This window comes from Morus notabilis, unplaced genomic scaffold (assembly GCF_000414095.1).
Source record: "Morus notabilis unplaced genomic scaffold, ASM41409v2 Scaffold446, whole genome shotgun sequence".
Lineage (NCBI taxonomy): Eukaryota > Viridiplantae > Streptophyta > Magnoliopsida > Rosales > Moraceae > Morus > Morus notabilis.
Window position 1 is genome coordinate 362,993 of NW_010364530.1, and position 13,918 is coordinate 376,910.

General features: G+C 32.5%; 1 protein-coding gene across 1 annotated transcript in view; it reads right to left on the minus strand.

Annotated features, from left to right (window-relative positions):
- The window catches only part of LOC21395653 (homogentisate solanesyltransferase, chloroplastic), a 24,634-nt gene extending 13,202 nt beyond the window's left edge, over positions 1–11,432 (minus strand). The window contains exons 1-9 of the mRNA XM_024171230.1: positions 11,187–11,432; positions 9,696–9,859; positions 8,973–9,119; positions 8,350–8,578; positions 7,827–7,900; positions 7,034–7,126; positions 6,761–6,878; positions 6,293–6,355; positions 6,147–6,179 (exon numbers count right to left, since the gene is read on the minus strand). Of these exons, the coding sequence (XP_024026998.1) occupies positions 6,147–6,179; positions 6,293–6,355; positions 6,761–6,878; positions 7,034–7,126; positions 7,827–7,900; positions 8,350–8,578; positions 8,973–9,119; positions 9,696–9,859; positions 11,187–11,432 (1,167 nt within the window). The remainder of the gene's footprint in view (positions 1–6,146; positions 6,180–6,292; positions 6,356–6,760; positions 6,879–7,033; positions 7,127–7,826; positions 7,901–8,349; positions 8,579–8,972; positions 9,120–9,695; positions 9,860–11,186) is intronic.
- Between the last annotated feature and the right edge of the window lie 2,486 nt (positions 11,433–13,918).

Consider the following 13,918-nt stretch of genomic DNA (forward strand, 5'->3'; position numbering starts at 1 on the left):
ATAGGGACTGAAATCATCTCAATCGGAGGTTGGATGGCGGAGATATCACGACGGGAAGAAATGGGAATTTCGGAACTTCCGCCGGCGATTGCGGCTGATTCCGGCGGGGTTGGAGGTCGTGCCGCATGTCGTTGAACTCAGCTCGTCGAGATCTTTCTATTGACACCGGTGGTGTCAAAAATGGAGGTCGGAATCTTAACTTGAGTATTTGGCCATTGATGGTTTGTGTGAGAGAAAACGTGAGAGGAGAGAATGAGCGAGAATAAGAGAAAGAAAGTGCAAAAACCCTAAAAATTTCACTATATAAAGTATCTGATTAAGGCAAGATTACGTGCCTGATCTTATCCTCAATTATTTCCTCTAAACAGATTAAATTTATACTGATTAGAGGTAATTAGTTTAGCTCACGTAAGTTAATCTACTACTTACAGTCCAATATCAATTTCTGAATAATTCAATATTGTTTTATATTCTTACTCGCGTAATATTTCAAACTGTTTCAAGTCTTGAAATTAATTTTAGACTGAACAAATTCTAAATTTTAATTTTCTGTATTCTATCCCGAGAATGACGTTTCTGACAGTGTCAACTCCCGAGCTCATATTGTATCCATCTACTATAGGTATTTATCTTGTGACTTTAACCTAACTGTCTAGCAATTAAGGATTTTTTTCTTCTTTTAAAATGCCAGTGCGTTTTTTTTTATACGCCGCTAACATCGTGCTGTGCTTAGAGATTCTTGAAATTAAGATTCTCAAACTATACTTGTACTGAAAATTATTCCGCCTTAAAATACGGCGAGAATTTATCGATCGAATTTACTTGATCGAAACATGAACTTAACATGAAATTTGCTATAGAATTTAGGAATACATATATTAATTCCATAAATCCTCCATTCACAATATAACATAATATTTTCTAAGAAAATCCTTGGCTTAAAAATACATGAATTGTATTATTTAAGGTCTGGAATTTTCTCAGTCATTACAAATTACATGTGTCCTTCTGAGAACCAAAATTGATGGTCCCCCCTCTAGTGCTTTTATAGCTGTCCTGTCTTGGCAACGTCAGCATTTGGACCACTACCAGCTATAAAGAAAAGCTGTGCCAGCTTGCACATTTTGGTTGTATCTACTTTGCTTCATTTTTACTGCAGCGTTGCTATAGCATCGGGTGCCTTCCTGCTTTCATTTCTTTTGCTGTGCTTTTCTTTCAAAATGCTTTCACCGACACTGCCCTTGGACTTCCTGCACTATACACCCAGAGTCAACACACTTTCATTGAATATGAGGACTAAATCCATGATGTGACGAGATTGTTCCACAAATATCAACCTTTAACCAACTAAACAAAAACTAACTAATGTTATACGAAATACTAATACTAAGGCATTTTACCTTGAAAAAATAAGTAACTACTAAGCCTAAAAGTATGCTAAATAATTCTATTTTATCGAGTTATCAGCATATAATAAAAACTGGAGTCAACAGTCATTAATCCATTTTCGGGAGGTGTGGCCCTATTCATTACATGTTTTCAACTTGTGATTATTTGAAAAAAAATATATAGAGAGGGAAAAAGATAATATACGCATTTCATTTGCGTATATTATTTACTCAAAAATTTTTGTACTTCTATTTTCTTTCAGCATTTAAGTGTTGATGTTAAGCTGTTTTGCAATATAACATGGACTTCCCTTCACACTCGCCTCTTGATGCAGACATCATGTGAGATCAAGTTGTTCTTGGCGTTAATTTTCCACCTAGTTTTTTCCCTGCCTAGTTACATTATTGAGGCTTTTCTTTGTATATAAGTTCTACAATCTAATCGCCACGTATTTGTAGTCTTATCGCATCAAAAGTGAGGATCAATCTATTTTTTTGAGTTTATATGTAAGCAATGAAGACTCATGCATCATTGAAGTGATCATGATTTCTCCAACTCTCTGTACAACATATGCAACTAAACTATGTAGTTGTGCATAATTTAACTAGTCCTTGCTTTATTTACAAGTTAAATGGTGGAAGACAAGACTTCAAGACAAGACTTCAGGTTTGTCCTTAAATAATTTTTATCTGTCTTGGTAAATCTATATCTATGATGTTTAATGAAATGATGCTTATAATTTGCATAATGTTTATCATCCTAAACCTGTGTTTGTCTGTCTTGGTTGTGAGATGCTTTAATTAGGGACAAGTCTTGGTTGTGACATGCATTAATTACTGTGTCCCTCGTTTTATGAATTCTCATCTATTTGATTTATTTGTGCTTATGGATTTGACTCTCTTACCTTTTACTAGCTGCTTGGAAACTTTTTTTATTTTTTTTATTTTTGATTTAGCATGTGTTCATTTGTTATTTTGTTGGCTTTTGTTATTTCTTACAGGTCAATATAATGAGTACTATTGAAGAAGCAATTTCAAGTAATGTGGCATGGCCTGTTGATAAAATTTTAAAGGAGTATGAAAAATCTTTATTAGCTGCAAATTTGTTTTAACCAAAACATTATATGATTGTGATAGCAAGTTTTTTTTTTTCTCTTCGGGTTTAAATGTAGGCAATGAAGACTCGTGCTTTCTCCAACTATTTACATAACAATACATGTAAGATACTCTCTGTCTTACAAGTTTGACATTCAATTTTTGCCTAGTGCATCATTGAAGTCATGTTTCCTCTAACTCACTGCAAAACATATGGGGATGTGGCTATGTAGTTGTGAATGGTGTAACTAGTCCTTGTTTTATTTATAGGTTAAATGGTGGAAGTTTTAGCTGAGTGTGATTATTGTTTTGGTAGTGGATCACTTTCGTACAGGTTAAATAGTGGAGATGACTTTTTTGTTAAAGTATTTTGTCAAGATGAAAGGATTTATTTCACCATTTCATTTAGCTAAATGTTTTGGATACTTTGATATTTCTAGCTATTCCTCTGTTTTCTTTACTTGTTTTGAATGTTAAGGTTTTGGACATTGTATGACTTGTGTTGTAGATATAATCGTATTGCCAACTTGATAGATATTGATAACAATTGATGCGTTGAATGTTTTTATGTTTTAATTTGAATGTTCATATTTAGATATAAGATGTTGCTCGGAATAATCATCTATTTGAATGAATTTAAAAAAATATCAATAATAATTTTAAAAAGCTACAAGAGTATGAACGTAACAAGGGAAAAAGTTATTAATTTATACCGTAGCTATGCTAAATAACTGTAAGAGGTTGAAAATAACTTGCCTTAAACGCTATAAGACCTCAATTTTATAGCGTTTTTCATAACGCTCTTAGAACACCATGTTTTTTTACGATTTTTAATAGCGTTTGATGTCCTAGTGCTCTATAAAACGCTATTGGTAGTGTTTAATAGTGTTTTTGGTCAGCTATTAATACTGATATTTGTTGTAGTATATGATTACTCTTAAAAGGGTATTTCACTTCCGCACTCATGCACCTTTTTTGTTCAAGATTAGAGAATATTCGATATCAATTTAATCAAATTTGTTATTGAATCAAGAGTTTAGATACTTAGGCCTCGTTCGTTTCGCTGATTCGAGTTGAGATGTGATTTTATGTGAGAGTTTTTTACTGTAGTAAAAAAGTTAGATGTGACTGTTTCTGAGAGCTTTTTACTGTAGCAAAACTCGAATTCTAAACTCGAATCGGTGAAGTGAACGGGGCCTTAATTGTCAAAATTAAAAGATCGACAATCAAGTGGGCAATTACAAACAATTCAGGGACATTTGCGCTAACTACCCCCTTTTTTGTTTTGACACTACACGAATATCAGCCTTCTACGACAAATAATTAAGAATTGTTTTGATGCTCACTTAAGTCATGTGTGCATTTTTCCGTCCAAAATAAAATGGTCGTTTTCAATTACATATAGAATTTGCCAAAATTAAGAACTTGTGAACTTTATAGTGGAAATTAAAGATTGAAAACCAAGTTATTACTTACTCAAGAGTTTGGGAACTATGAATGCTAGCTAATTATTATTATTATGTTCTTGAACGGTGAAAGAATAATGAGACATTTGGTTTATAGATTCAGAATCATAATTTATGATTCCGATTTATCAAATTTAAATTTTTTGTAAAAAAAAACCACTGTAAAAAGCTAAAAATTATGATTCAGAATTAGAAATGAATCTTTAAAACAAACATCCCATAAATTACCTCATATCAAGGAGTGCTAAATACAACTTATATTTCACTCTTTTTCAGATATTAACCTCTTTTTTTGACATGTGGCATGCCCACTTTCTTAAACAAATCCACTTAATAACAAGTAATTTTTTTACACTTATTTATAAGAGTGCCATTATTATTTTCTTGTTTTGCTCCTGCTCTAACACTGCACATATTGCAATAGAAAGAAAAAAAAAATCAATACACAGTGTAAGAGTACTAATTAAGAATTAACAATTCTATAAATACTAGTATATATTAACGAGACTAACACATATACGGCGAAATAAATTACTGTGCAAAACATATTCGTTCCTAAGGGAAAGTTCAACAAAAAAAAAAGAAAAAGAAAAAAAGTCACCCAATAATAAAGCACAACAAACATAATCTTCTAGCAAGAAAAAAAAGAACCCAATAACTTAAACCTGAATTATAAAAAAATGTCGTCCAAAAAGGTGGAACAAAATATAATTTAATCCCAAATTAATTGAGGTCAGCTAACAAAATATACATACATACGAAACTGGAAAAAAAATAAATAAACCTTAGTCATCCAATAACACATTTTTGACCAGCGGTGCAAAACAAAAGGACAAAAAAAAAAAGAAGAAAAAAACGTCAACAAGATAGAATAATAAGAAAAGCTCGAGCAAATATATATAATAATAAGAAAAGCTCGAGCAAATATATATACCTGAGTTTTTTTCTCCTTTCGCTTTGTCTTCTCGTCAAAGAGTATTGCAGCACCAAACTCTTCCAATAACTTTCTGAGTCAAAGTAATTTCTATGGTATTTTATCCTTTTTTTTTTTTTTTGGGTCTGCTGGAATATGTAAAGTCAGTTTTAGAGCCAAAAAGAAGAGAATGACACTCTTATTTAAAAAAAAAAAAAAAAAGACTTAAGAAGTGAGTTTGTTTAAAAAAGTGGGGATGCCACGTGTTAAAAGAAGAGGCTAGCATTTGAAAAAGAGTCTAAAACAGAAGTTGTATAATACAAATTCCGAAATAAAACTTATTGGCATAAACTAGTTATGGGAATCGGATAGAATGCCAATTCCGGGGGGCTACTTCTGAATTTGATTCATGGTTTCAATCACAATTCTTAATTTGAAATGGGGAGCTTACCTAGATTCAATTGATATTTCGAAGGAAAAAAATGAATGTGGTTAGGATTTCGAAAAAGAAAAATTTAGATTAGACTTCCAGTTAAAATTGAATATTGTTAAAAGCCGTGCGTACTTCTAAAAGTTGAGGAGACAATGTTTGAAAATATTGAGTAACCAAAAAAAAAAAAAAGTTAACAAACTTGGATGGAAGACAATTAATGAAACAACTTATAAAGCATCTCTAATACAATGCTAAATTATACTACACTTAATGGTTAATTTCACATCAAGTTTAATATATGCTAAATTTTAGTATTTAATTATTATTGGTCGATGTAACAATGTTTTCATCAAATCATTAATGATATTAGTATTTTCAAATTATTTTAAAATTTTAAAATTAATTTACTTTATTTATTTATAACTTCCAGAGTTTAATGATTATGAGAAAAAATAGATATATAGTATTTAAAATATTACATATTGGGGCCAAATCAAACCAGTACATCAAAATGCTGTTTATAAGATTTTTTGGTGCCAAATATAATATTAAAAACATTATTTGAGAATATTTACATCCATGACTCTCTTTGCTCCTCTCTCTCCACTAAAGTATAAAATAGAAAACTATTAATTAATACCAATTGCTATATGAAAGGAAACAAGATAAACTCTAACGCAAGAAGCTTCCAGAGGAATTGAAAGAAATTTGCACATGCCACCTGTGTGTAAAATAATATAAACCTTGTAAGCATTATTACTAATTAAATATTCGTGACTACGATAAACATGTACTTGAGATTAGCTGCATATTAATTATTTGTTATAGAAAAATATAGCTGCATATATTACCTTGGCATAATTTGCTTTGTCTAACTTCCTGGCCTGAAATCACACAAGAACACAAGTTGGAAGTGTTTTTTTACTTTTATTTATTGACTTATCGATTATACTAGAATATATATATATATATATATATATATATATATATGACAAACCTGAAAAAGCAAGCACAAGGTGAATATCGAGTGAGCAGACAACATTAAGTAACGATTGAATGCCTGTAAAAAGAAAGTAATTGTTTATGAGATCGTCTTCTCCACACAAATAAGCATGATCAAATGAGGGAAAAAGAACTATACGGGAAACTGGATGAAATCTTTTAAAATAATGCATATAAAAATATTTTTCGTTTGTTTAGTTGTCTTTTATTTTATATAGTTAACTAATACATATAGTTAAATCTATGATTTCATGATTTACTAAGAGTAAATTAGTGACTTACTTGAGTAAATCAATAATTTAGCTTTAGTAAATTAATAAAGTACAAAAAATGGACCCAAAAAAAAAAACAGGAAAAATTTACAAACATATGTCCTTTTAAAAAAGAGTAAGATCTTTGGTATCTTTGCAAATATTACAAAACAAAATTGCATACGTAAGCTTTAAGATGAAAAATTAATTACCTGAGGCATGTAAATGGCAGCAACTATAGCACTAACATAAACCCACAAGAGCAACCCGGTGCCAAGGAGCACAATATTTCTAAGTCCAAATACTGCTGCAAATGTTACTATGTTATGCCTGTAATTATTTTGATGCATATATTCTTTTATTAGATGATACTGGAGATACTGGCTAAAAAATTGTTTCTTGATGAAAAGAGTGATCAAAATGGAAAATTTGAGAGATTTTAAGTCCAGAAAATACGATAACATATAAAAATAAATACAACTTACTTCATATCACCTTCCACGTCCGTGATATCTTTTATGATGCTAAGGGCGACAAAAAACAATGTAGCTACGGTTGTGATGAAAACAATTGAGGGGCTGCAGAGTGATTGAAAAGCCAAACACTTGAGATTTCTATAAAAAGTTGAATAACTAATTGTGTGTTATAGTTGAAATATATAGATTATAGTTGCGGATTAATGATAATTATGACAAATAATTAGTCAAATAGATAAAGGAGGAGGAAGGTTTTGAGAGAGGGTGCTGATGAGGTAAAGATTTTTTTTTTTTTGCTCTCTGCTAGGATTTCTGCTTAGTCTAGGGTTTCTGGTTGTCATTTGGCAATTTTTACTCGTGGCCGCCATGTTTTCTCGCCGATTTCCAATGATTTTTAAAGGCAACTTAACACAAATTAATCGACGACTCTTGAACAAGCCATGACTGGTCATATTAATGTTGCTAATCAGGGCAAAATAACAATTCTAATGCAACAATTTCAATTCGAAAACATATTCAGATTATGTATTAATTAACAAAATCTGCAGTGCCGATCAAGAACAATGATCATGTCTATTAGGCATGTCACAGAAAGTTGTATCATGAGCGTATTGCAAAATGTAATTTATTCTTAATAGGTCGGTTTCCCAGTCTAAAAAAGAAAAACCATAGAAAGTAATGGATTAATTAAATGACAAGGGCCTTCAGATTTTTGGGAAATATCTCTAGAGAGTGGAAATTAATTTTGAAGGACAAAGAGCAAGGAGGAAAAATAATTGTTTTGAAAAATTATTACACGTACCTCCACTGAAATAGAAGTCCGAGAGAAGATCTGGAGGCGTAAAGTATGCCCACATTTTGAATTACTCCACAGATCTGCATGTATGTCGCTTTTGTTATTCTTTTCCTCTAGAATGACATATGAAAACCTAATACCACAGTTTCTCTCCCGACTTTATAATTTTTTTCTGAGAATGGATAGAGATATTGGCTTCAGAGCTACTAGACCATTAGATTAATGATATTCTAAATTGTATTTAACTAATTATATTATGAGACAACATTGAATGAACTCAAACATTAAAACATGAAAGAGTTTGTTAAAAAAACATTTCAAAATTTTTTAAATGACGTGTGACATAACGTGATTGGTTATAAACTATTTGAGACATTAAAATTGAACAGGTAATCTGAGTCATTGACCATCCCAAACAAAGAGGACAATCAATTCCAATACTAGTGTCTCTCTTCACATTACAAAAAAATTTATAAATTGAAACAGATTCACTACACAATTGAGAGGACTGAAAGAAAAATATTAATACCAAAGGAACCAAAATGACCGTTGCGATAGAAGATCCCTTAAATCTAATGGGAGGAACAGAATAGAAGGTGCTTAGTAAAAGACCAAGACAATAAAAAGAAGTAGTGATTAGATCAGCATTCGTTAGCTGAAGTATTAGCAGGCCAACAAGCACATCAAATATCACGAAGAACCATGCTTGTTTCAGTGATATATCCCCAGCTGGTATAGGCAAATAAGGTTTATTTATCCTGAAAATACAATACATAAAGACAGAATAAGCTTTTTTTTTTTTTTCAGCAATCCATATTAAAGAGCAAATAAAATAAAAAGGGGTTTTGCATGCACTTATTTTGAGAAAATTACAATTTCTACTCCGACTGTGGAGATGTCCATCATGAACATAAATAATAAATCGAAAGCCAAGACTATATGGCTATAGATCCTCTTTACTCCGAGACAAAAGAAAACTCTTACCCAAGTGTCTCTAATCCATGCAGATATGGATCCAACAGAAATGGTTATTATTGAAATTCTTTTTTCATGTTGTTGATTTAGAGGCAATATAACTGAATATTTTGTAATCATGAAAAGAGATACATATATATATATATATATATACAGACACACACTTGGGAAACGTACCTGTCAATTTCGACATCGAAAATCATATTGATGCCATTAGCATAAGCAAAGGCAAGCATTACAGCAATTAAGCCAGGAAATGCCTTAAATAAGACAGACCATTTGAACAACTTTGGGTTCTCAACTAGTACTCTTGCAAACAAACATCTGGTCAAGAAAATAGAGAATATGCATAAATAAGTTACATCCAATTGGGTTTTAAAGAAAGAGAGAGGTTTGTAATTTGGATTATTGTCACTTATACCCCCATAAACTTTAAGGCTATTTCAATTTTGCCCTTTAAACTCTAAAAACTCTCACTTTACCTCTTAATTTGTGTTGATCCCACTTAACCCCATTTGTAAGAGTTTATGTTATAAACAAAGGGAGACCTTATCTGTAAGAGCTTATGTTAAAAACAAAGGGAGAAACAGGGTGTTAGTGACATCAATATTTGGTCCTTTTTTTTTGTTTGTTTTCAATATAATTCTAACAGAAAAGGTAATTAAGTGAGAGTATTTCTCCTTTTTTCCATTGTGTATTATCAAAAATTTTAATACAAGGAGTTAAGTAGGACTATTTCATAATTTAAGAAGTAAAGTGAGAGTTTTTAAAGTTTAAATGGTAAAGTAAGAATAATCCTAAAATTCCAGGGTCATATATGAGAATAATCCTTATAATTTTATGTCATGCAAATTTGTGTTTTTTTTGCTTTCTTCTAATTTACTATAAAAGTTTACTTACGTGGTGGATATCATTGATTGACGCAATGCATACGGCCTTGCGAATTTGAACCAAGAAAATCCAAAGCGCAAAACTTCATCAAGTACCGAAACGAGACCGGCTGATTTGACTTGAGTTTTGGCAAGTACCGGATCAAAATCATCAGATTCGACTTTAGCGCATGCCTAGCACCAATTATTTCACTTTATAAGCTGAATTGGAAACTAATTGGACATTTGGACTAACTAATTAATAATCAAATCACAAGAGTAACTGTGGCACGTTTAATTAATGAAAATTGCGAAATGGCTCCTTTGCGAGCTCTGGAAGTATGGCTTTAGCACATTACTAAAATGATATCATATGAAGGCTCTTCTCATCAAGAGTATGTTCTTTTCAGGTAAAAGAAAATCCACATTTGATGCGTTTTCGACTTTCAGGTGGATGCCCTAGAGACTATTTTCTATTGCTCGAGGATTCTGACGACGAACTTGTATGGACGTACCAAGTCAGATTTTGGGAGGATTTCAGTTCGAGAGGCTTATGATTGTTTTCGGCGTAGGGCAAATCATGTGTACTCTTGGGGTGTCTTGATTCAGCAGAAGTACATACCGCCGAAACACCCTATTCTTGCGTCGAGGGTTTTGAATGGTCTTGTTCCTACTGATGATACAATAAAGAAAATGGGGGTGTGGTGCTTCGTTCTCGTTGTCTAAAAAGGAAAGTTTAAAGGAGTCGTTTTTTCAATATTTATTTTGGAAATTTTTGTTTGTGTCTAACAAGCCTATAAAAAAAAATAAAAAAAAATTCTCTATTCATGTGAACTCTCCATTGAAAAATCTTGGAATAGCTGTTGGTCTCTAATCTCTTGGTCATTTGGTTTCTTCGAAACGAAGTCACACATATTAAAAAAGTAAGCGTTGTAAAATTCAGATCGCTACTTCGATTATTTGGCGATTTATTAGAGAACCTGATTTCATTAGCACTGGCTCCATAAATAGTAATCAGGATGATTTACTTTTTCTTACAAATTTTCATATTATTGGATCTTGTCGTGAGGCCCCTCGCGATGTTGCGAGGTTTTTAGATGAGGGAGAGAGAAGAACAGAGAGGAAAGTTGAGAAAGGTTTCGAATCTGACTGTGAGGCCCCTTTACTCCTTAAGGTGTTTTGGCGAAGGTTTCGTGTGTTGGCCACCAAGCACACACACGAATGAATCAATGGAAATAAAAAAATATAGCAAATATTCTAGTATCTTTGAATCGTTGTTAATTTTGTTTAAACACATAAATTTTAAAAAGAGGGGCACATAAATTTACCTTTCCAATTATTCCTATTGCTGAAAAACAAACGTGCCTCGCTTAAGATTGCTTGGTCAGATGGCACCGGGGAGGGTTTGGGGTCGATCCCATATTGTGTATATATATATGTGTGTATATATATATATATATAAACAAACGCACCTCCCTAAAAAAAGTGCCATATATAAATGTAAAAGTTGTAAAATATTTACCCGGATGGAATTACGCTCATGTTGGTTGGATAACAAAGTCTTTGAGAACCTGCTTTCTCCATAGAGCCCCAATGGCAGGGTCAATTTATTGGCGGAACATTTTGAAGGAGAGTTGGAGGATTTGATATTCTTGGTGGTGGGCTTAATTGGTATGATGATCAACCTATTGTCATGCCAAGAGGCCTCGCAACGTCGAGATATAATAGCTGGTACTCTAAGGGAAGAGTGAGAGATTTTGAGCTCCATGTGTGTTAACGGAAAGAACAAGGCATAAAAGGACAATGAGAAGAAAAAAGTGTTGAAAACAAAAGTTTCAAGAGCTTTAAAATTTATAGATGCATGTCATGAACATAGATTATAATTAGACGTTAATTTTCTGGTTACAGATCATATTCTTATCCATTCTTTGATAACTACACTTTTCTTGTAACTTTACAATATTCCAGTATGATTATCTCACTTTCCTTGTGTATAATTAGTTCATCTCTTCTTGGACTAATATAACTTTTTTGTATGCTAATAATGCCGGCCTTGCGTTCTTCACTATGATTGAATATGTGAAAGCGTTATCCACTATGGTTCATGCCTAGTGCTAGTATAATTCGGCAAATACATCCTCGTTTTTAATTTTATATGGAAGTCTTGGCTACGCCAAAATTACTGAATAAGTCGTAAGAATAATTGATTTGTTTTGTTTTTATTTTATTTTATTGTTATTATTATATTGTGTGTGTGCGTGTGTGTGTGTGTGTGTGTGTGATCAGTTTCGCGTAGGGCTGTGCTAATTGAGTCCAAACTAAATGAATTTGGAAGCTTAATTTTCCCCCTAAGAATAGGATTTTCTGTCCCAATCAGTTACAATATGGTTGAAATACTAATTCTTATCGATCGCAATCTCCGACGCTGGTCCTTAAAGACAACGTCCACATTTGATTCAACAATTTGAACCACTAGATTCATAATCCTGATCATTTTCCCTTTATTTTTGCGTGAAGACTTAATTATGATCGTATCCCTTATTATAATACAGACATGGTGATTAATGGGGTATGAAGAAATCGATAGGTATTTTTACCTAGCCCAGAATATATCTTTTTTTTTTTTTGAGTTTTCAACTTATCAAGTTCAAATAGCATAAAAGAATTTTCCAAAAGAAAAAATTGAGAATTTATTCTTAAGGGTGCATAAGTATGGACTTTTACCCCTTACTCTTGATAAATACTCTTTTGTTAGTGTAATTATTTGACTAAAAAAGTTATAAATCAAGAGTAAAAAGTAAAAATCCTTACGTACGCACTTTCAAAGGGTATTTATCAAAATTACCCTTCCTAAAAATATAAAAAAAAATCAAGTGGGCTGCATTTATTTTGGCCCAAAATGGGGCCCAATTCTAAGCATGATTTAAACTAGACCAGATAGTTATAGGGAAAATGAGACAAATTCCCCTTAAAAATGCGTGCATGGGTAAGGATTTCTACCCATTACTCTTGATTAATAACTCTTTTAATCAAATAACTATACTAATAAAAGAGTATTAATCAAGAAAAAATGGTAAAAATCTAGATCTATACACTCATAAGAGTAAATTCTGTAATTTTCTCATAATAATTTTTTAATTTAATTTCATTATTATATCGAAATAGTCATTTTCAAATTTCTGTTACTTGTAGGATTGTTCTAGCAATTAACGGGGCAATTTTCCTTAAATTATATCACTTATGTCAACATGTCTCCACTTATGTCAATATGCCTCCCAAATTTTAAAACGCAGTTGTTGTGCCCTAAACCTATATATATATATATATATAATAGTCTCTAGATTCACCCCGGAACTTTGAAACATGCTTTTGTTATGACAGAAATGCACATCTGATGCACATGACTTGTGTGCAAGCGCGGGACGTGCGGCCACGAACATCGCACCGAAAAGACGCCCCCTCACAGGCTTGGTTTTGCCTTTTTTTTTCAAGCACCGTGTAACTGCCAGTGAGCAATTAAATTTTGAATCCAAAATAATTAAGTTGGCTGCAATAAAAAGCATTTTTGTAACAACAAAGAATTAATCTCAGAATTGATTATGAGATAATTGCATGATTAAATGCCATGTCTCCATCCGAGTCCTATAAATTAGGACCTTTCACTTCTTGTTTAGTACACTAGAAAAATTCGAAGTCCTATTCTCATTCTCTTAGAAAAGAGAGTTCTTAGGTTCCAGTGTGATAGTTTGGAGATATTTCGGTTCACCATCTGGCCGAGTAGCTTTAAGTGCGTTAATTTTGCTCATTCGTCACTGCCATTGTATCTGGGGAGACAGACGCCATAAAACCTCGTGCACTATGGTGAGGGATGAATCAGTTTTCAATTCTTTATTTACGCGTTTACTGCTCGTCTCTTTCGTCATAATTTTCTTGGGTTACATTGGGAAACGGAGTTACAAATTGCAGAACATTTGTCCAATGAAAGCTTGGGGAGCATCTTGATGTGGTAGGACTTGAAGAGATGGATTGGAGTAGTTGTTAAAGTTCATGGGTGGACTGACAAATCAAGCGGTTGAAGAAATTCACAACTTGGAGAAGGCTAACTGATGGCATTATCTTTGAAGACTTGGAACGAAGCAACCGATTCTCGTTGGTGAACTTGCTGGTCGACTAGGCATTGGGTTTGAGGAAGTCAAGATGGCCAAAGGAGCATGCGACATTAATGGCGATTAGCATGGGGCAGTTTCGGCATTC